Below are 22,127 nucleotides of genomic sequence, written 5' to 3' on the forward strand. Positions count from 1 at the left end.
AAGTGTGCCCCTGAACACATTGGGAAGCCCAGACAAAGGACCAGAAAGCCAGGGAAGCAGACAGGCCATCCTCTTCTGTGTTGTTATCCTTAATGACTAAACAAAGAGAAAAGGGAAAGGCTAGAGCTGAGGCCCAAACCATTCTAAACCTTTTCTGGTTGGCTGTTCCCGACCAGGTCATCTTGGAAGAGCCAGGTCCTTGGCTTCTGCATTCTCTTTTTCAACACGCTATTTCCTTATCTCTTCCAAACAGATGGTTACAGACATTCACGTGGTAAGTGGCTGCTCAGAATTTTCTTAGGACCAGAGACTCAGAGGGGGATGCAAACCCACAGCTTGGGGCTGCATCTAGAGTCAGTCAGATGACATCTCCAGGGGGTCTTGAGGTCGGTGAAGAATCAGGGTCTTCCCCAGAAGCTCTCATTTCAGCCTGGCTAGAACCCTGCCAAGGCCTTCTGACTAAGAGAGATCGTGGGGGAAAAGGGGTCACTCCCAGCAGCTGGTCTGGGAGATAGCAGCAAGAAGGGAGTAGCAGACAAGAAACCTGTCGGGAGGCTCACAGAGGACAGAAGTGTCCCATCTTTTCAGTGTGAAGAGAGATCTGGAGTGAGAGCCCAGAGCCCAGAGGCAACAGGTCAAGGCCAACATTTCCTGTGTGCAAGTGGATCTGAGTAGCCTGTGGCCATGGGACAAGGTATGCTAAGCCAGTTCCTGGCTGTTAGGGCTGTCATCAAGACGTTTTTTTATTAAAGGAAACAGGCTTGGTGATGGAGGTCAGAGTGGCGTGTGTAAGGTGTGAGGGGTAGGGAGGGAGGAGGTGGTGGTGTGAATAGGGGGTGGGTGGTTGTATGGTAATTTTAATTATAATGATGATAGTAGAATAGTGAGGGTGATTATCATGAATTTATATTCATAGCCCAAGATCAGTATAATGTAAATGGTTACAACTCTCTAGGCTGTGATACAAATGAGATACACCTGGTAAGCTGGCTAGTTTTCATGTCAGCTCTGTAAAGCCTTTCCGGCCCGACAAGCCTCTCGCCGACGCAATTATCCAAATCAGACCAAATCAAACTGAATTAGAAAAAGCCCAGGTCTAATGGATGCCAGCGCTCTCAGGAAGGAGAACCGGAGAGACCACATGTTGGTTCTCTGGGGGCAGTTTAAATAGCCTGTGGGGGTGGTCTTGACCCTCTCTGCGGAGGGGTCTCCATTTTGGTGGCCTTTCTTGGAGGTGGAGTCTGGACTGTAGCAACTCCCAAGGGAGGGTACTTGAAATGGAACTTTCCACTCGACCATTCCAAAATGAATGTCAGGGGCTGGGGTGACACTTCCAATCAAACATCTCAGACCTATTTGAATAATGATGTTAGGGGCTGAGGTGACCCTTCTGACCAAACAAACTCAACACAGGCTAGAGTCATTTTGGAAGAGGAAACTTCAACTGAAAAAATATCCCCACCAGACTGGCTGGTGGGCAGGCATGTGGTCCATTTTCTCAGTTGATGATTCATGTGGGAGGGCCCAACCCACTGTGGGTCCCAAATAGTATAAAAAGGTAGGCTGAGCAAACCAGTACCCAGCACTCCTCCACAGCTTCTGCTTCAGTTCCTGCCTCCAGGTTCCTGTCCTGACTTCTCAGGATGATGGGCTACCCATTGTAAGATGAAATAAGCCCTTTCTTCCCCAACATGCATTGGAAATAAAATAAAGATGCCTGGGAACCTTGAGGCTGTCATATCCTCCAAGTCTAAGAGGTGAGAAGGGATGGCAGGAGTCACTGAACAGTACAATGAGAAGAGACAATTATGAAGCAATCAAACAGACTAAGAGGTGTAGAAACTCTGGGGGCTTCTGCGGTGAGTGCCCGCATAGATGAAGCCTGAGCCCTGGGCACCTCTGAGAAACCCTTCTTAGGGCTGATCCCATGTTCTTGTCCTGCCATCAAGGGAGCGCACATTAACTAGGAAAGGAACTGTGTTCAGCATACTGCTAGGCGGAAGATGCAGAACTAGAATAGGCACAGTAGCTTAGCAGGCTCCCAGCAGGGGTGGGGGCAGAGAACAGTGGGTGATGCCGACAAAATGGGGCGAGTTATTTAGGGAAACAGAGTTCTGTGGAAGCTGTAGACTGAGTTCCCCTTGGAGAAGTCGGCCAAGGCTTTAGAGGCCATGCCTTTATGTATTGAAAGGTGGGGATGCACCTTTCGGGTAAAAAGAAGCCAGGAAGCCTTCCAGATAGAACCAGAGTTCAGAGAGATTCTGAAGGATGGCTCTTGCCAGGATTCTGTGGCTATTATGTAGGCCCAGTGTACCTGGGCTCAAATCACGTGGCAGCTCACCCTTCCACCAACCAGTCCAATCCAGCCACCCCATAGATGGGGCTCAATCTGGGCCCCAGAACCAGTGTGCAGAGAGGAGTCATTGCTGACTTCTGGCCGTGGCTGTTGCTGGCTTTACAAATCCCAGCCTAGCTGACGCTATTTTTCTCTACTGCTATGACCTGAACACCTCACAAGTAGGTGATAGAGAGATACAATGCAAAGGGCACCAGGGTATCCCTGGGCACAGGGATACCAGGACCAGCTGTGCAGGGGGGTTTTACATCTTCAGAATCAATATGCCAGTTCTTTCCCTCAGTATTGTCATTATATATCACCATATATCTACTCCATTACTATGACAGGAACTGTCGAGAACACAAGCTCTTTTCCCGCTGTCCCCTCTGCTCTTGAGCCCTTAGCCACGAAGTTTGGTGACGGAGGTGGAAGTCTCTGGCACTTGTCAATACATGTCCTGGAGCCCAAAGGACTGAGTGTCAGGATCAGATCATTCCTTGAAGCAGATCAAATCTTAGTCCATACTTGCAAGCAAAGGCCACAGCTCCTCCCTCCCAGCGGCTGAGCCCATGCAAACCCTACAAGCTATTTTTTGCTGTGGAGGCTCCCAGTAGAGATTCATGTATACATGAATAATTAAACTTTAATTTTTTGGTCTTGTTCCTTCTTTTAGGATTGCTAAACATTTGTAATTTTTCAAAACATTTTATTTGTTTATATTTTATGTGTATGAGTGTTTTGCCTGCATGTATGCATGTGTCCCATGTGTGTACCTGGTACCTCTGGAGACCAGAAGAGGGCATTGACCATTCTGGATGTGGAGCTATAGACAGTTGTAAGTTGCCATGTGGATATTGTAATCAAACACAGGTCCTCTGGAAGTACAGTGGTATCAACCACTGAGCCATCCCTCCAGCTCCTGTTGAGCAATAAAAAAATCCCTTGTTCCTAATTTTTTGCTCTCTCAATACAGATTGAGAGTCTGTCATAGTAACTGAGGCCACCTCCTTCCAAGTGGCACGAGATGGTGAGCCGCTAGGTCAAAATACACATTATCTTAGGGGAGCTGGTACTATCCTCAGCCTCACGCTTGTCATCTTTAAGATAAGAGAATTTGATTCACTGATCTCCATAACAGCCCCATTATTATCAGATTGCATTCTTAAAAAAGAAGGAGAAGAAGGTGGGACTAGAAATGTAGCTCAGTTGGCAGAGTGCTGGCCTAGTAGGCACGAACTCCATGTTCAATGCCAGCACTTGAACATGCTTTACAGCATGTGTGTAAAGCACACTTGTAATCCCAGCACTTGGAAGGTGGATGCAGGAGGATCCCAGGTTTAAGGCCATCCTCAGCAGCACAGCAAGTTCGAGAGCAGCCCAGGATACACTGGACCCTGTCTCCAAAAAGGGAACATGAGTAATGTGCAAAATCCTGGATCTTATTCATTGTTTGAATTTGGAACCAGAAACTAATGTTAACATTTAATGGGCCTTAATAAGTGTTTGACATTAGGCTAATGTAAAAGTAATACAAACATTTAAGTATGTACATGTATAACATCATTCCCACAACTCTGCAAAGAGGGAGGATTAGTCTGAGAAGACAACTGAAGTTCAGAAGAGTTGCTTGCTTGAGGCTGTGCAGCTGACAGGAAATCTGAGCTCCACTCTTGGAAGGGGCCTTTGATTCGTGTAGTTGCATGTATCTCGCATCCATGACTTCCCTTTTTTCCACAACAGCTCTGAGTATCAAAAGCTGTGACTTAAAGGCAGCCGAAAACAATGAGGAGCACCACACCAAAGCCCTCAGCTCCCGGCGCCTGGTTTTGAGGAGGGGACAGTCCTTCACTATCACCCTGAACTTCCGTGCCCCGGTCCACAAATTTCTGACTGCCCTGAAGAAGGTGACTCTCGTGGCACAAACTGGTATGTGGAGCCGACTCGGGAATGTGGAGGGATTCCCTCCCCACCAGCCTCTCAGAAGACCAAGGTGCGGGTGGTCCATGCTGTAGCTGGGCCTTAAGCTGCCCTGCTCAGCAGCAGTACCACTAAGAACTGAAGGAAAGGCTGATGGGGTCTGACTCTGGCTCCATACAGCATCTAGTCTGTGCTAATCATCGAAATCTTGATTGAATTAAGAACTTCACGTGCAAGTATCTAATTTGGTCCCTTCATAGGCCCTCCCGGTCCACAGGTTCTGATTCCTCAGAATCAGCCAACCATGACGGGGCATACCTGGGCAAAGATTGTCAAATAGTCTTTCCGTTGTCATCATCAATTCTTAAAACATACAGCACAGGGATTATTTACACAGCATTCATGTTGTATAAGGATTCATAAGTAATCAAAAGATTATTTAAAGTATACAAGAAAATGCAAAGCTATGGTATTTTATATAAAGAGACATAGGCATCCTTGGATTTTCGTATTACTGGAGGTCCTGGAACCAATACCCCTGGATCGGAGGGATGGTAGTATCATTATTACACCTATTTTGTAAACTGTGACCCTTGCATAGATGTAGGTCTATAAGCACCAAGAGCCTGTGTTCCCCCATCATCCTCTACAGTTCCTCATTATAGGAGGACCTCTTTCCTTCTCCAAAACTAATTGGCGTCTCCTCCATCTTTGTAATACCTTGACTTATTACCCTGAGCTGTGACCTGAAAGTCCAAATGACCAACTTATTACTGTGCAATTTTAGGAGAGCAGCCTTCCAAGGCCAACAAGACTCAAGCCATATTCCCGATTTCCTCTTTGGGGGACCGAAAAGGATGGAGTGCAGCAGTGGAAGAAAGAAGTGCCCAGAACTGGACCATCTCCGTGACCACGCCCGTGGATGCTGTCATTGGCCACTACTCACTCCTGCTTCAGGTTTTAGGCAGGAAACAATACCCTCTGGGCCAATTCACTCTGCTCTTTAATCCCTGGAATAGAGGTAAACTTGGACCTCAGCTAGACTGAACTGCACAGGGTTCACACAGGAAGCGGAGCTAGGCTATAGCTCCAACAGGGAGCACCTGCCCCAGGCTCTGTGGGCAACACCAGCATTAAATTCCAGCAGGTGCCTCCTTAGGGTCCTGTCTTGCTATCTCCAGATTTCGTGATAAAAAGACTTGTCTTTCTACCAAACACAGGCTATTTTGGATTCATTGAAATGAGCTCAAATTTCTGCTCTTTACTGTAGCAGCTCAGTCATTAAGAGTGCTTGTTGCACAATCATGAGAATGACGGATTGGGCCCAGATCATACATAATAAGCCACATGTCTAACAAGTGCCTGTAAAGCCATATATATCTAAGAGAGCCAATGTGCTCTTCTGGCCTCTGAACACACAGGCACCAGAGCATCCTCGTGTATGTAAACTCAGACATTATACATTGGAGAGCCATTGGCTCTGCTCGTCTGAGAGATGATCAGGTGGACCAGGTGTAGCAGCACATGCCTTTAATTCCAGCACACAGGAAGCAAAGAAAGAATTGAGAGCATAGACAACTCTAATGCTTAGTGTTTGCGTAGCCTAGTAGCTCTCTTGATGTTCTTTTAATGAGCCCATAACCCCATGCTGTCTCCAACTTCCTAAAGAGAACAACGGTTTCTAAAAGATATCTAGGATCGAGGCGAAGGCTCAGTGAGAAAAAGCAATTGCTGAACAAGTCTGATGATTTGAATTTGCATCCCCCAGAATCCAAGGGAAAACCCAATGCATTGTGCTTATAGGAAGACCAGAGCCAGAGAAAGGAGAATTTCCAGAAGCTTGTAGGTCAGTTAGCCTGCCTTACACAGTGCAGAAGACACCCTGTCTCAAACAAGGTGGATATCTGGAATTGACACCCCAAAGTTGTTCTCTGACCCATCCTCACCCTTGGATAAGGGAGCTGGAAGAGGCACTAGGAAGGGATTGTGGTGGCCCTGGGCCCAGAGGACATTTCCCCACAGGATCCCCATGCTCCTCCCCACCCTGTCCCCTGTGATCACTCTGCTTAACCTGTGTTTAACTGCTGTTTATTTTGCTTTTTCCCCTGTTGCACCTTTTGTTGTTACAAGTTGACCTCCTAGGAAAGACTCAACAGGCCACTGGGAAGCTCCTTAGGATGTTCCTGGTTTCCTTTGAGCCAGTAGGGCTCTCATTTATAATCTGTTGGAAACCACTAGGCTTTTTAGAGTTGTCTTGTTCCTGGCCACACCTTGACTGACATAGGGTGTCTGGGCCAGCTCCTGAGAAAGCAGTGAGAAGAACCCTCCTAAGTCTTCATTGGGCCCAGAGATGCAAGAAAAGGCTAAAACCAAACCCAACCTGAGCTGGGAGGGCAGAAGCCTAGGCATGGAGGATAGACCTGGCACCTCAGGCCCTCAACCTCTCCTTCTTGCCAACCTCTGCTTCTTACCAGATGATGCCGTGTTTCTTCAAAATGAGGCTCAACGCACTGAATACTTACTGAACCAAAATGGCTTTATCTACCTGGGTACCGCTGACTGCATTCAGGAGGAGCCCTGGGACTTTAGTCAGGTAATAGAAACCTCTAGATGATAAGAGGAACTCTGCCTATCTCATACCTCCAACACTCAGGCTGAACAAGGCTAGCTGGTGCAGGTCTTTCAGCAAGAATCATTTCTTGCTGAACGGTGGTGGCGCACGCCTTTAATCTCAGCACTTGGGAGGCAGAGGAAGGCGGATCTCTGTTAGTTTGAGGTCAGCTTGGTCTACAGAATGAGTTCCAAGACAGGCTGTAAAGCTACAGAGAAAATCATTTCTTTAGCCCATTTCAGTTTTGTGGTGCCTCTGTTTCTTTTGGACCACATTACACCACTCTCCAGAGCATTCTGTTAAAGTGCCTCTACCCACAGAATAGAGACCCATGCCCTGGCCTGTCAACCAGGCAGCAAGGCCACCACTTTCCTTCCCAATAGTCACCCCATGTTCTGACTCCAAGGACATGTAGGCTGAGTAACTCCTCTGCTTGAACTAGCTTCCTTCTCTTTCCCCGTAGAATACTTCTTCCCCGGAGTCGTACAACCTTCTGGAAGATTCTTCAAGTCCTTAAAGACAGAGGAGTTGTTCCACTGTGCCATTTGCTGCCTCTTCTAGAGTCTAAGCTACATTGCTATGTTACCTGAGGCGCCATATCCCAACCAGGGGCTCCTCCAGAGTGGAAGCTACCTGGAGTCTTCCTGTCTCAATGCCTGTACAAATAGTAGCTCTTCACTCAGTAGAAACTAATGAAATTCAATGAATTGAAATGACACCGTACTGATAGTGGCACATGCCTCAAATCCCAGCAGTTAGAAGGCATAGGCAGGCAGACTTCTGTGAGTTCAAAGTTAGTTTGGTCTACACAGTTAGACACTATTTCAAGAAAAATAAGTAAATAAAATGGCCCAATACCAACCTTTATGAGATCACACCCTATTAGGAAATTAAGGCCATAGAACAAAAGAGCAGGTGTTGGGGACATACTGGGTGGTCCAGGGAGACGATGGGAGAACCAGAACACCATAGTGGGTGTTGAGGTAGGTGAGTGAAACCTAAGACCCAGGTTTAGGAAAGGAACAAGGTAACAGAACTGTCCTGTGAGATCATGCCTGGCCCGAGAACCCTTCATCTCATTCCACATTGTCCCTATAGTTTGAGTGCGATGTCATGGACCTCAGTCTGGACTTGCTGAGCGTGGACAAGCAAGTGGAGAAATGGAGCCAGCCTGCACATGTGGCCTGTGTGGTGGGCACCTTGGTGAGCATGAGGCTGGGGCACCAGAGGGAGAGGAGATGGGGCTAAAGTACTTGGATGGAGGGGCTCACCTTTGTGGCTCTGGAAGCTCTCAGCGCACAAACAGTTCCCCTCTCCCAGAGTGTGGGAGACAGGCCTCAGGGAAGAGAGGGATAAGGCAAGAGAGTGAGAGATAGGTTCACCAAAGGGAAAAGCCAGGAGGGGGAAACTGGCCTGGCTTCAGTCCGACTGCTCTCACTCCTAGCCCTGCCCTGCAGGCAGAGTCCTAGGAAGGAAGATGTGCCCTGTCCTTCTCAGGGCTTGCTGCTAAGGTGATACAAGGGTCTTTATTATTTCTAAGTGTTCCTAAGAATATGCAGACCATAGAGGCGGCTTGGTGTTTCCCATATGTCTTGGTTAGGGTTAATATTGCTGTTATGAAACATTATGACTAATGACTAAGTAACTTGGGGAGGAAAGGGTTTATTATGGCATACATATCCTGAGTCCACAGAGGAGAGCCAAGGCAGAAACTCAGAGAACAGGAACCTGGAGGCAGGAGCTGATGCAGAGGCCATGGAGGGGTTCTCTTTACAGGCTTGCTCCTCATGGTTTGCATGGTCTGCTTTCTTATAGAACTCAGGACCATCGGCCCAGGGATGGCACCACCCTCCATGGGCTGGTCCCTCCCCCATCAATCAGTCACTGATTATGAACACGCCCTGTGGGCGGCTGGAGAGATGTCTCAATGGTTAAGAACACTGGCTGTTCTTCCAGAGGTCCTGAGTTCAATTTCCAGCAACCACGTGGTGGCTCACAACCATCTGTAATGAGATCTGGCTCCCTCTTCTGGCCTACAGGCATACATGCAGACAGAACATTGTATACATAATAAATAAAAATCTTTTGTTAAAAAAAAAAGAAAGACCATGCCCTACAGTCAAATTTTATGGAGACATTTTCTTAATTGCAGTTCTCTTCTCTCAGATGACTCCAGCTTACATTAAAGTTAACATAAAACTATCCAGTACACCCATAAGATTCTCTCAGAGAAGTAATACATTCCCCATTTCCTCTCATATCTCTCAGTCTCCCTCTGAAAGGCAGGATGTAGGTCAAGTCTATTCTATGTGAAGGAAGAGGCTTGAGACAATGGCCTCCGGGACCCAGAGGAAACAACATTGAATTGGGGCAGAGGAAGCTGAGGACCAGCAGACCCAGCCTCATGCTCCACCCCGTGGCTGAAGCTGGAGAATGACTTAGTCCTGGGTCTGACTCTGAGATTATATACACAAGCAGCGAAGGTATAGACTGGATTCTCCAGCACACTGGTTTAACAGGCTCCAGGGACTGAGTCACATGCTTGGCAAGCGACAATGAACACGCCTTGCTGGCTCCTGGAAGTCGTCCAGCTACAGGACTCCCACTAACAACCACACATCTGCCCCAACAGCTGCGTGCTCTCAGGAAGAAGAGTGTCCTGCCTATTTCACAGACCCACGCTGCCCAGGAAGGGACCTTCCTGTACAAGCATCGGGGCAGTGTGCCCGTACTGCGGCAGTGGCTCACTGGCCAAGGACGACCTGTGTATGAGAGTCAGGCCTGGGTGTTCGCTGCTGTTGCTTGCACAGGTACAGGGCAGGCAACACACAGGTCAGTCTCCCGGGCTGCTGCAGTGTCTGGCCTGCATCTTGAGGTGTCCCTTGGTCTCCTATGTGGGGAGGACAGCTCCTAAAGCAGGCACTGCCTCCTCTCCACAGCCTTCCCCTACCTGTTTCCCCACCAGCCGTGTCTTCTCTTTTCCCTCAGCAAATCGGAGCTCATTTACAAACTGCTCCAAACTTACTTTCCCCCCAAAACACCCTCACCTGTCCCTCACAGAGCAAGCCTCGGCGCTCCTGAGTATCCCCCGACTCTATATTCCTGTGCTGTGTCATCTGTGTGCCATTTACCAGCCTTTATCCATGCGGTTCAGACTCCTCCTCAACCCACAATGTCACCTGACATTTAAGGCAGATCCTGTCCAGCCTTGGGCTTTCCTGCCCCTTGTCCCCTGATAGTTTACGCCTCTTCCATGCAGTGCTACGTTGCCTGGGAATCCCAGCACGCGTCGTGACCGCATTTCCTTCAGCCCAGGGCACCCGTGGGAGCCTGCTGGTGGATGAATACTACAATGAGGAGGGACTCCAGAATGGAGAAGGACAGATGGGCCGTATCTGGTGAGAAGCCTAAAGGAGAAAGGGTTCTGAACCAGAAAGGGCTCCAAAGTGCCAAGCAAGTTCCATGTGCAGCCGCTTGCTTGGAGAGCCCTGGGCTACCAGCAGAGGGTCAGTGATGGTGTGTACCCCTTCTAGGAGAATCATATTTCTTTTTAGGCAGTGCCCTCCCATCCCTATGGCAATGACTCTCTAAAACCACATTTCTAATTTCTAGATTCTCTTCCATATGCCCTTTTTCTCCCCTACTTGAAGGTTTTATTTTTCCTTTGCTACTTTTAGGATCTTCCAAACTTCCGTAGAATGCTGGATGAACAGACCTGATTTGTCCCAGGGTTATGACGGATGGCAGATTCTGCACCCAAGAGCTCCTAATGGAGTTGGAGGTAAAGCCTAAGGGTGAGCCAGGGCAGCAAGAGCTAAAGAGGTCCCTTGAACAGGATCTAGGATCAGCATGTGGTCCAAAGAGGGTCTCCATCCTCTAAAACAAGAGAAGTCATGATGATGGGCAGATGATTCCAACAGGCTCAAGGGGGTCAAGATGTCCACTACTCCATCACAGACGGCATGATCACAAGGCCCACACCAAGCCAAGGGCAAGGAATACCATCTCAATGAAGAGAGAGTGTCTTAAGATAGCTATGGGTATTCTGAAGTGGGGCCTGGCAGGGTGAGACTTGTCTGTGTATGGTGGAAAGGGGCCACACAGTAAGAACAAGCCCAGAGAGGGAAACTTCAAGCGGCCGAAGAATGGCGCCCCCTTGCCCTGGAACAAAACGGTCAGCGCCTGGCATGTAGAAAGCAATCAAGAAGGTAGCCTGCTCGCAGCCAATTAGTATTATGGCTGTGCATCAATTACGTTCCCCTGAGATGCTTCCTGGGCAGTTTCTGGTATGGGTTAGGACCTAAGAGTATTTTCACTTTGATACTTTCTCAGAAAGCCTGTCTACTTCCTACCTCTGACCTTGATCCTGGAGAAGGAAAAATAATGTCTGGGAAAAGGACCAACACAATGAACTCTAAATGGAGCAGGGGTCTAAATGGTTCTTCTGCTCATCTGTCTTTCTCTCCCTCAGCCCTAGGATCCTGCAGTCTGGTCCCAGTCAGGGCAGTCAAAGAGGGGGAACTGCAGCTGGATCCAGCAGTATTAGATCTTTTTGCTGCAGTCAATGCTAGGTGTGTGGTCTGGAAATGTTGTGAAGATGGGACCCTGGAACTGACCCAGTCCAGCAAAAAGAATGTGGGCGATAGCATCAGTACCAAGGTCGTGGGCAGTGACCGCTGCGAAGACATCACCCAGAACTACAAGTATCCTGAAGGTACTGACCAGCAAAGGGAAGGGGCCTACTCACCTAAGATAACCAATGAGGGGAAGGGACCGGACCAGACAGATGCAGGCCAGAAAGAGTCTATCAAATAAAAGGAGGTTTTTCAGCCCTCTCTGACGCAACTGCCAGTCTGGATCAGTTGATTCTGCACTGTAGGAGGCTGAGGTGTTGGAAGAACTAGTGTTTTTGGCTTCTGTTCTTGAGATATTAGTCCCTAACCCCAGCCAGTCCTGATAACCAAAATTGTCTTCATTTATTTTCAAATGTCCTCTGGGGAGGGAAATCAAAATTACCCCCAGTAGAGACTGTTGTTATGAAACAAAGCACTAAACTAAGCTAATCCCTGTCTAAGAAGAACTTTCAGGACAGAGCGAGAGGATGTTACTCCTCTCTTCCTCCCTTCCAAGATCCCCAACTCTTTCTCTCTATTAGCATTTTTGTCTGTCAGTCCAAATCTGGAGGCCTGTAACTCCCTGGAGCCTTCCCCTTCACAACACTGTCCTTGCCTGGCTCTGTCTTCGGCACTCTTTCCCATGACCCCTTGCCTATAGGATGGCAGCTCCCTGGCTCTGGTCTCTCCATCACAGGTCCCTTTTCTATGTCAGTTCTGAGAATGAACGTTCTAAGACATGAATGTCTTGTCCTTGAGTGAGGACTCAAGACTATCCCACGGCTCCTTTGCCCTTAAGTCCCTTAAGTCCCTTAAATCCTCACGTCCCTTCACACATGAAGAGCCAATTTCTTGCAAAAAAAATATCTCCAGAGACAGCACTGACTTGTCAAAAGATTTGTTTTCCTTATGCAAAGGCAAATTCAAAGCCCGAGACATTTGCAAAGTCATTTAGGATCTTGGTATCTGGGCGGGAGAGGTTCATAAATTTTAATCCTATACGTTTACCTGAAAGATCTGTACCTGCTGGGTTAGAGATCTGTTTCATCTCTTCTATTCTTCAGGGTCCCCTGAAGAGAAAGAGGTCCTGGAAAGAGTCCAGAAAGAAAGAAGGAAACGCTGGAAAGACAAAGGCATGCGTCCTCCGAGTCCTGAGCCTGCTGACCCTCTGTACCTGTTCTTGGACACACCTAGCTCTCTCCCTTTGAGAGGGAATGGCCAAGTCTCAGTGACCCTGATTAACCCCACCGACCAGGAGAAGGAGGTTCACCTGGTGATTAGGGCTCAGGCTGTGTACTACAATGGAATCTTTGCTGCTGATCTCTGGAGGCAGAAGCAGTCCTTCAGGCTTAGAACCAACCAAGGTAACGCTCACTGACTCCTGCACACCCCTGGTTTTATCTTGGGCTCCACCCACAGGTCTCCAGAGATGGCTTTTAGCCCGCTGGTACTCACACTCTCTCATTCATTCATTCATTCATTCATTCAACACATTTGTAATTGTCATTTGGCCTGACAAAGGCGAGGGGACCACAGTTCCAATCAGATAAGTAAACCAACCCATCCACAGCAGGGAGATTTGAGGAGGCCAGCAGAACTCAGGACAGGAAAGCGCTCACCCAGGCTGGAGCAGTTTCTTCCCAGATGGTTCATAGCAGGCTCTTTTGAAGAATGACGGACAAGCCGGACAGAAAAACACACTAGGCATTCCAGACAGAGAGAAGACGTACAAGGGCTCCTTTTCTTCCTTAGATACTTGTCTAATTGGCCGGGAATGAGGTCAGTACAGGGATTTTTCAGAAGTGCTATGTATTTTAGGGCTAAGATTTCCTGAAGTCATTCTTAAATTTGGTCACACACTGGAGTCACCTGGGGAAGCTCTATGCCTGCGTTACACCCCAGGCAATTAGGGAAAAATAATAACTTCATAGTAGACACAATCAGGATTTACAAAACTCCTGAAGAGCTGGGCAGTGATGGCGCACGCCTTTAATCTCAGCACTCAGGAGGCAGAGGCAGGCAGACCTCTGTGAGTTCGAAGTCAGTCTGGTCTACAAGAGCTAGTTCCAGGACAGTTAGGGCTATTACACAGAAAAACCCTGTCTCGAAAAACCAACCGACCAACCAACAACTCCTGAAGCAATCTCTCTACACAGGGAAGCTTCAGGAGCAAGGAGAGAGCTCATCTGCAGGACTGCAGCAGCCTTCTGCCTGTCCTGGGTCTCCAGTCTTCCCAACACTGTGCCTTGACTAAGCCTAACATGAGTTAGCGTGAGAGCCAGCCATGCCTCGGATTGTGAACAGTCTGTGCATCACACTCAGGAGCCTGAGTTTTCTTGTCTAGGAAATGGGGAGCTAGTAAAAAATTTTCATCATGGTGTCAATGTAATCAGAAACCCATTTTAAAAAGAAAGACCTTTTGGCAACATAGAAAGAAGGAGTCACAGTCGAGCAGTTTTTTCATAATCTTGGCTGCACTTGGGGAATAATCCCAAGGCTGAGCCTTGTTGCCAGCCTCTGAGCTAATTGCCTTGGGGTGTGGCCTGGGCTTGGGACTGTATTACAAAGGATTCTTACACGCAACCAATATAGAGAACCAGTAGGTTAAAGTGGGGTGCGGGGGAGGCTTAGTAGCAGTTGAAATCCAGAAACTAAAGCCAGGCTAACCTGTCAGCACTCAGAAATAAGACACCAAGTGGGTAGGAGAAATGGGACTTGAGAATGTGGATGTCTGCCTGTGCTTGGGGTGAGTCACCAGGAGAGGAGAAATGCAACTCTTGGGAGAAAGATGAATCAAGTTATCACATTCTTTGTTAAAAGCCCACGAGACATCCAAGTACTCAGACAGCCAGCGGGCAGTAGAGAACTTAAACACAGAGTTCAAGATTTAGTGCATTTTGGAGAGCAGACATAGAAATCCCAGGACAGAGGGAGTGCTCCAAAACCCAGGGCTGGAGGACAGCCTGTAAGAGGTGAGGGTAAGGATAGAGCCGCGGTCATACCAGGACCTGGTAATGTGTGGAACACTTCGGGGGGAGATGTGGAATGAGGGAGTCAGAAGAGTCTGAGGGGGCAGGAACACTCAGCAAGGCTGGCAGAGAGGTCATGAGATGTCCAGATTGAAGACCATGGGCTGGAAAAATGACCTGGCTGAGAGGCAATGACAAAGGCTGGCTTCCAGGGGTTCAGATTAATTGAACTCAGAAGTGACACGGTGCAGTTCTTCCTAAAGCATGATGGGGAAAGGAGAGGCTAAGTGGAGAGTCACCAGGGACAGATGGTAGAGAGAGGGCGGGGTGATTCTTTGGTTTGTTTTGAAGATGAATCTGCTCAGATACTGAGGTAAATAATCAGCATAAAAGCTGAAACATTGGGAGAGGCGCTAAAGATGACAGCACAGTCTCTGGGCAAACAACCAATCGGAATAACTATAACTCAACATTTACTGAGCACTTAATATTTGCCAGAAATGGTGATGAACGCATTATATGCTTAATCTCATTATTCTCACAACTTTATGAGGCAAGTATCATTCTTAGCAGAGGAAACGGAGACACTGAGAGGTTAAATAATTTGCCTGAGGTTACACAGCTCACAGGCAGGGGATGATGGTGGAACACATCTTTAAAAAGCATAGGACTCATGGTGGACAAGGGGATAGCACACCCCGGGAGGGGGGTCTGCCTGCAGGTTGAGAACAGGAACTAGAGCTTGAGAGAGTCCCACTTGTTAACGTTTCTATGAAAAAGGCAGGAAAAGGGGAGAAGGGGCGGGAACCGTGTAAGCATGTATTCAGCAACTGCTGCATGGTGAGTTTTGAGATGAGCACTTCGCTCGAAGAGTATCCCATAACACAAGTCACCCCACCATTTTTAGGCACGATGCCATGGCTCGTTTTAGTTCGCAGGGGCTTTTATACGACCCCAGTGAGGCAAGCAGTCTTCTGGGAGCGTTGGCAGAGACAGGTATGGGACAGGGATCTTGGATAAGTGTAGGGAAGGCAGCATCGTTCTGACCTCAGTGAGACCTTAAGTCCTCTGTCATGAGAGGAGCTATGATCTGATTCTGGCATGCATGCACTCCGTGCTTTGTACTGACTTGCCTGTTGTATGTTGCAGTGCTGAAAATATCCACCAACCTGTCCTTCTCCAATTTTGAGCAAGACCCACCGGAAAACTGCTTCGTCAGAGTCACAGCCATGGCAACACACTCTCACGCCAGCCTCAGCTGCTTTGCTCAGGAAGACATAGCCATTGGTAGACCGAATCTTATCATCAAGGTGGGCCCTCCTCCTTCACTCAATTACTCTTAGCTGCTGCCCTGCCAGGCTGTTGGGTGGAGAAGTTAGGGAAAGGATTAGGAGGCGTGACCTTGTTAGAGAAGGTGTGTCGCTAGGGGTGGGCCCATCACAGCCTCACTCTTTTGTATTGTGACCCATTGATTTATAACCAGGACCATTTATTTGGCTATGCATTTCAAACTGTCCATTGGTGCCTGATGGGCTCACCAGTAGGTAGACAACTGGAAGCAACGACTGTACCTTCTGCAGAATCTATCAGTAGCCAGTAGTTCAGCAAGCTAGGTAGTGTCTGATGAGCCTCTTCTGGCTCCATGATTGGCTGATGGCAAGTCCAGTCTTGTGCAATTTCAACACAGGTAACTGCTGCTGCTGTGACATCCATCATGTCTGACATGGCTGCCTTGTGTCCTGAAGATAGCACTTCCCAGCCAATTTCCTTATCTTTCAGCTCTCACATTCCTTCCATCCCCTCTTCTGTAAGGTCCTTTGAACCTTAGAGCAGGTGGTATAAATGTACTGCGTAGGGCTAAGCATTCAACCATCACTTATTCTTAACACCTTGACAGCCATGAATCCCCGCACTGTTTTGACAGTGTTGGCAGGACAATGGAAGCTTTGCCTTGTGCCCTTTATCTCAACACAATGTTCATGAGGTGAAACTGTATTTGTGACTCAGATAATGGATTCCTAGAGAGCAGCATACCTGATATCATAAAGTACAGTCCTAAAATGTTACCGCCCTCCTTTTTACAAGGCTACCAAGGCTGTAGTGAGTAAGACCTGGTCTTCACTTTCAAGAAGCTCTAATTAGATAAAGTAGATACAGCATTTGTTTTCTGTGTAAGTGTAGGAAGAAAACACTTGATTTCAACTCTTGGGTTTGGGCACAGCTTCATGAAGGAAATAACACTCATGCTGAATCTTGAAAAATGGTTTCACTTTTTAGTTGTACATTTGGGGAAGGCCATTAAAGACTGAAGACTGGTCAAAGAAGCATAAATGAAAGGAGTCCTAGGTGTGTCATTTAGTCAGGGATGGATGAGGTTGGAGAGGTAGATAGGGGGTAGACACTACAGGAATCAGTCTAAGCTGACTTCCAAAGACAATGCAAATGTCTCCAAGACTCCAAAACAAAGAGAGGAGCCGCAGAAGCCATGTGTGATGTGGCAATGGAGAGTGTACTTGCAGAAAGAGGGGGGAAGGCAAAGAAGCCTCCTGAGCAGTCTGGCTCAGGGTGGCAGAGACGAGAGGGGTTTGAGGGCATGCACAGCAGAGGAAGGCATGCCTGTGGCTCTGCATCCGTGGCCTTTCTCTACATGTTGTGTCTTCCTACAGATGCCTGAGCGAGCAGAACAGTACCGGCCTCTCACAGTCACAGTCAGTATGAAGAACTCCTTAGACTGTCCCATGCAGAACTGCATCATCTCCATCCTCGGAAGGGGACTCATTCACAGAGAGAAGCGATATGGGTAAGAGATTGTAAGCTGTAGTCAGTCTTTCTCTGTCCTGCCAGCCAGGTCCCAAATAACAACACCAACACCAAGACTTCTTATTCATTATACAAGCTAATTAATTAATTAGCTTAGACTTGTCTCACTAGCCCTTATTATTTAAATAACCTACTTTTATTCATCTGCATTTTACCATATGGCTTTTAACCTTTCTTTCATTCGATATGTCCAACTCCCTCCATGTCTCATTGGCATCTCTCCTGTGCTTCAATTATCTCCTCCTACTTCCTATCTCTGCCCGGAAGTCCCACCTATACCTCTTGCCTAACTATTGGTTATTCAACTCTTTTCTAAACCAATCACAGCAATATGTCTTCATACAGTGTACGAAGATTCCACAACAGTAAGCTTCTTATCCCACTGAAAGATCTCAACTCATTTGAACTCACTAACTTAAAAACAATAATCTATCATTTGCCATATCTCTGAAGACAGAGCATATCCCCAGAAGTTGAATTAAAGCCACCAAATGGCCTATCTCATTCTGGAACCACCAAATCAACAGAATGAAGGGATGTTGGAGATTGTGAGGGCACCACATAACCCCCACCTTACCTGTCCTGATATTCAGAGAGAGCCTGGGTATTACTGGTGAAGAAGGAAGGATAGATCTGGTACCAGAGAGCACACAGATAGGACATACTGTCTCTAAGTATAAAAAGAACTGTACTCTACTAATCTCCACCACAACACACAATTTGATTTAATTCCTTACATTTCTATTTCTTTCACCACCCTCCTTGTCCTTTTGTGTATAGATCTTTAGCAATGGACAATGTCTACTGTTGCTTCATTAACTTATATAGCTGTTATGTCTAATTGTTCTTCTCATCTATTTGTAAAGTCTATTTTTCAGCTACATAATGCTCCATTGTGCACATCTACTTCCTCCTGCTTCATGATGATAGGCAACGAATACCTCTGTCTCTCTTAATTAGGGTTTCTATTGTTGCAAAGAGACACCATGACCGTAGCAACTCTTCTAAAGAAAAACATTTAATTGGGGTGTCTTACAGTTTCAGAGGTTTAGTCCATTATCATCATGGTGGGATATGGTGGTGTTCAAGAAGATATGGTGCTAAAGCAGCAACTGAGAGTTCTACATCTTATGTAGGCAAAAGGAAGTGACCTCAAAGCTCACTCCCACAGTGACACACTTCCTCAAACAAGGCCACACCTACTTCAATGAGGCCTCCGAGTAATACCCTACCCTATGAGATTATGGGAGCCAGTTACATTCAAACCACCACATTTCACTCTCTGACCCCTATAACTTTGAAAAATATCATAATACAAAATGCATTTAGTTCAAAAGTCCCCATAGTCTATTAGTCTTAATAATGTTTAAAAGTTCAAAGCTCAAAGTCTCTTCTGAGAGTCATGCAATCTCTTAAATGTAATCACCTACAAAATCAAAATCAAAAAACAGATCCCATACTTCCAACATATAATGGCACAGGATATATATTACCATTCCAAGACATAGGGAAGCAAGCATATGGAGGAAATAGTGAACCAAAACAGACTGAAAACCAGCCGGGCAAACTCCAAACTCTGCAGCCGATGTCTGATGTCAGAGCTCTCTTCACATCTCCAATTCTGTTCAGCTTTGTTGACAGCAATACACTTCTTTCTCTTGGGCTGGTTCCATTCCGTTAGCAGCTCTCCTTGGTAGGTATTATGGCATCTCCAACATCTTGGGATCTCCAAAGCAATCCAGGTTTCAACTTCACAGTTTCATGCAATGACCACTCTAGTCCCCCATGCAGGGACACCCTGCCTCAGTAACATTCCTTAGTTGTGGAGAAAGATTCCACAACCCCTTTCCTGTATCCTTGACTCTAAAGCCAGAACCATGTGACTAAAACTGTCGAGTTCTGCTACTTGCTGGGGCTGGAACACGACCCTCTTATTCAATTATATCTTCACCAGCTTTCTGTCTTTCACTGCCTAAGCTTGGCTGTCCTTGAACTTGCTCTGTAGACCAGGCTGGACTCAAATTCAAGAGATCGCCAGCCTTTCCCCAGCTGGGATTAAAGATGTGTTCCACTAACACCCAACTCTAAGCTTTTCTTTAGTTCCTTTTCACAAGATGGAAGCTTAGCTGAGTGAGATCTTACCCTGAGGTCACCACTCTCTTTATTCTGTTTCTTAATCTGTCACTGTCTTGGCCTACTTTTATTCTGTGGTTCTGCCACCACTGTCACTGTTTTTAGGAGTTCCTGGATATTCTGGATCCCTTTAGGTTGCTTTAGGCATGGCAAGCATCCTCTCTCATTTTGCCTACTGCACCCATAGCTGCACATGATTTAAAGGCAATGCTGAGGTTCCCTGGTCACTGGTACAGCATCATGAAACTCAGTCATTCTTGCCACTAGAATGAGAGGAGGACCCATCAAAGTTTAACTAGACTTTATGATCTTTCAGACCAGTTGTGAAGCAAAGTTTCTCAAAAAAAAATAAATGAAAATAAAAATAAAAATCTCAAACATTCCCTTAGTTACTGAAAGGCCCGCAGTAGACCAGGAAGGTCGGGCACCAGCTTGCTGACACATTGGCAGCCTCTCACTATGCCAGGAAGACACTTAAAGCTACAGCTTTGGCAAACACACTGCCAGCATTATTACCAAAAAGTGAGCCAGACTAAATCACAGACACAGAAAGGAGCAGCCGATGCAAATGACTGGCCTCAGCACACTTCCGTCTTGAGGCAGGCAGTCGCTCTGTCTAGAGAAGCTCCTGCCCTCTATCGCTTATGATCACTTCCGGCTCCCCAGCGATGTACTGAGATTTCCTTATTCTCACGCCCCGTATCTTCAAGTCAGGAAGGACAGCTCATGGAGGCCAGCGGAGCCATGACCCTGGAAAAGAGTTAACACCTTTCTCTACTTTTCCTTCAGACTGGGTTCCGTGTGGCCAGGGAGCTCCCTGTGTACTCAGTTCCAGTTCACACCGACGCATCTGGGGCTCCAGAGACTCACTGTGGAAGTAGACTGTGACGTGTTCCAGAACCTGACAGGCTACGGAAATGTCCTGGTGGTGGCTCCCGAAGTGTCTGTTTAAACCCCAAACTACCTTCTAAAGCCAGACTTGCTTTGGAGGAAAACTCTGCCTGTCAGACAAATGGGGGCAAAAAACCAAGTTAGACTCACAGAAACCAAAATCTATTTTTGTTATGCCAACCTAAGGTAGCCAGAAACACTGTCTTAGAATAAACCTCTCTGCATTAGTAACAAAACAGGCTTTGAAAAGACTCTCACATAACTTTTCTTTTATTTTTGTTTGTTTGGTTTTGTTTTTCAAGACAGAGTTTCTCTGTAGCTTTGGAGCCTATCCTGGAACTAGTTCTTGTAGACCAGGCTGGCCTCAAACTCACAGAGATCTGCCTGCCTCTGCCTCCCGAGTGCTGGGATTAAAGGCATGCGCCACCACCACCTGGCTCAGATAACTTTCAAAGTGCAATTAGATGTTTTGAGTACCTTTCCGGACTACACTCAGATTTGGGGGGTTCATATGTTTCGCACCATTTTGTTGCTCATTAATATATCCATTAACTTACAGGAATGAAAGACAACCTAATGTTCAAATCACTCTAGTTCTGGTGACATAGGACAACATTGGCTAGAAATAGAAATTTTAGGTAATTCTAAAATTACATTGATTAATACTATCCATGGCCATTACTATGAAAGATCCAAATATGACTAAATAGAACTATTAAAACACATAGCATAGGACCCGAAAGAATAACCTAAATTTAGCTACAGTGAGGTCTTTCTGAGTTCTATACCCATTAAATATCCTACAGCTCAAGTCTGATGGAAATAATACAGACTTGGCCTAATAGAGAAGTATGAAAATTATGTACATAGAAAAAGATACCCTACAAAAAAAGAAGAATTGAAGGACACTTTTGAACGTTTGGATTTGTCTTTGTTCACTGTGTCTTATTAGTTTACATACCCTCTTTGTTTTAGCCTTCCATAGCACTTGTTAAAAGTACAACAACAAACCAAAAACGCATTTAAGTAGGTTGAAGCTCATTTGACTTAAAGAATCTCAATTCCAAGTTGAAATAGATTAAAGTCTCAGTAACTGTCATTGCTGATTACCCTGGAAACCATGACAACGCCAGGCAGGGAGGTATAAGCACAGAAGGAAGAACACTGGACTCTCTACCACTGGAGGTGGTAGAGACCTGTGGTATGTATGGGGACCCTAATTCAGGTTACACACCACACCCCTCTGCAGCTTTATCCTGCTTTCCAATACATTATCTTCCATTTCAGTGGTTCTCAACCTTCCTTCTGCTGTGACCCATTAATACAGCTCCTTATGTTGTGGTGACCTCCAACCACAAAAGTATTTTGTTGCTACTTCATAACTGTCATTTTGGTACTGTTATAAATCATAATGTAAATATCCAATATGCAGGATATCTGGTATGTGACTCCCAAAGGGATTACAACTCACATGTTGAGAATACCTGTTCTAAATGCACATAACATACAATTATATGACAATGTAGTTGGAATCAAAGTATCAAAATGTCTTATGAATTATTTTTTGCTTTATAAAAATGTGGTGTTTACAATTGGATACACATGAAACAGAATGACAATATAGGTATGTATAAAGGAAACAGGTCTTTTTAATAAAGTAGACCAAACTAACAAATGAGTTTATGGTGGTTTAAATGACTCTCAGAGGTTCATATATTAAAATGTTTGGGTCCTAGTTAGTGGAACTGTTTGGGAAGGATTGGGAGGTATGATCTTGTTGAAGGAAGTGTGTCACTGGGGGGTGACCTTTGAAGTTTTAAATCCAAGACATGCCC

The 22,127-nt window shown here is 46.4% G+C and overlaps 1 protein-coding gene across 2 annotated transcripts; it reads left to right on the forward strand.

Moving 5' to 3' along the window:
• The first annotated feature begins 328 nt into the window (after positions 1-328).
• Epb42 (erythrocyte membrane protein band 4.2) lies at positions 329-20,528 on the forward strand. 2 transcript variants are annotated; one of them, XM_048459581.3, is made up of 13 exons: positions 329-694; positions 4,079-4,264; positions 5,043-5,276; positions 6,730-6,848; positions 7,965-8,069; positions 9,499-9,676; positions 10,177-10,264; positions 10,544-10,647; positions 11,338-11,580; positions 12,544-12,843; positions 15,598-15,758; positions 17,115-17,248; positions 20,191-20,528. In XM_048459581.3, exons 1-13 carry the CDS (start codon positions 685-687, stop codon positions 20,351-20,353), a joined length of 2,025 nt encoding a protein of 674 aa, XP_048315538.3. In that variant the 5' UTR covers positions 329-684; the 3' UTR covers positions 20,354-20,528. The 2 variants fall into 2 exon arrangements, with proteins under 2 accessions (XP_048315538.3, XP_048315537.3); XM_048459580.3 differs by having other exon boundaries at positions 330-694; positions 10,126-10,264.
• Positions 20,529-22,127: the final 1,599 nt, after the last annotated feature.

Source organism: Myodes glareolus, chromosome 10 (genome assembly GCF_982192425.1).
Source record: "Myodes glareolus chromosome 10, mMyoGla1.1, whole genome shotgun sequence".
Taxonomy (NCBI): Eukaryota; Metazoa; Chordata; class Mammalia; order Rodentia; family Cricetidae; genus Myodes; species Myodes glareolus.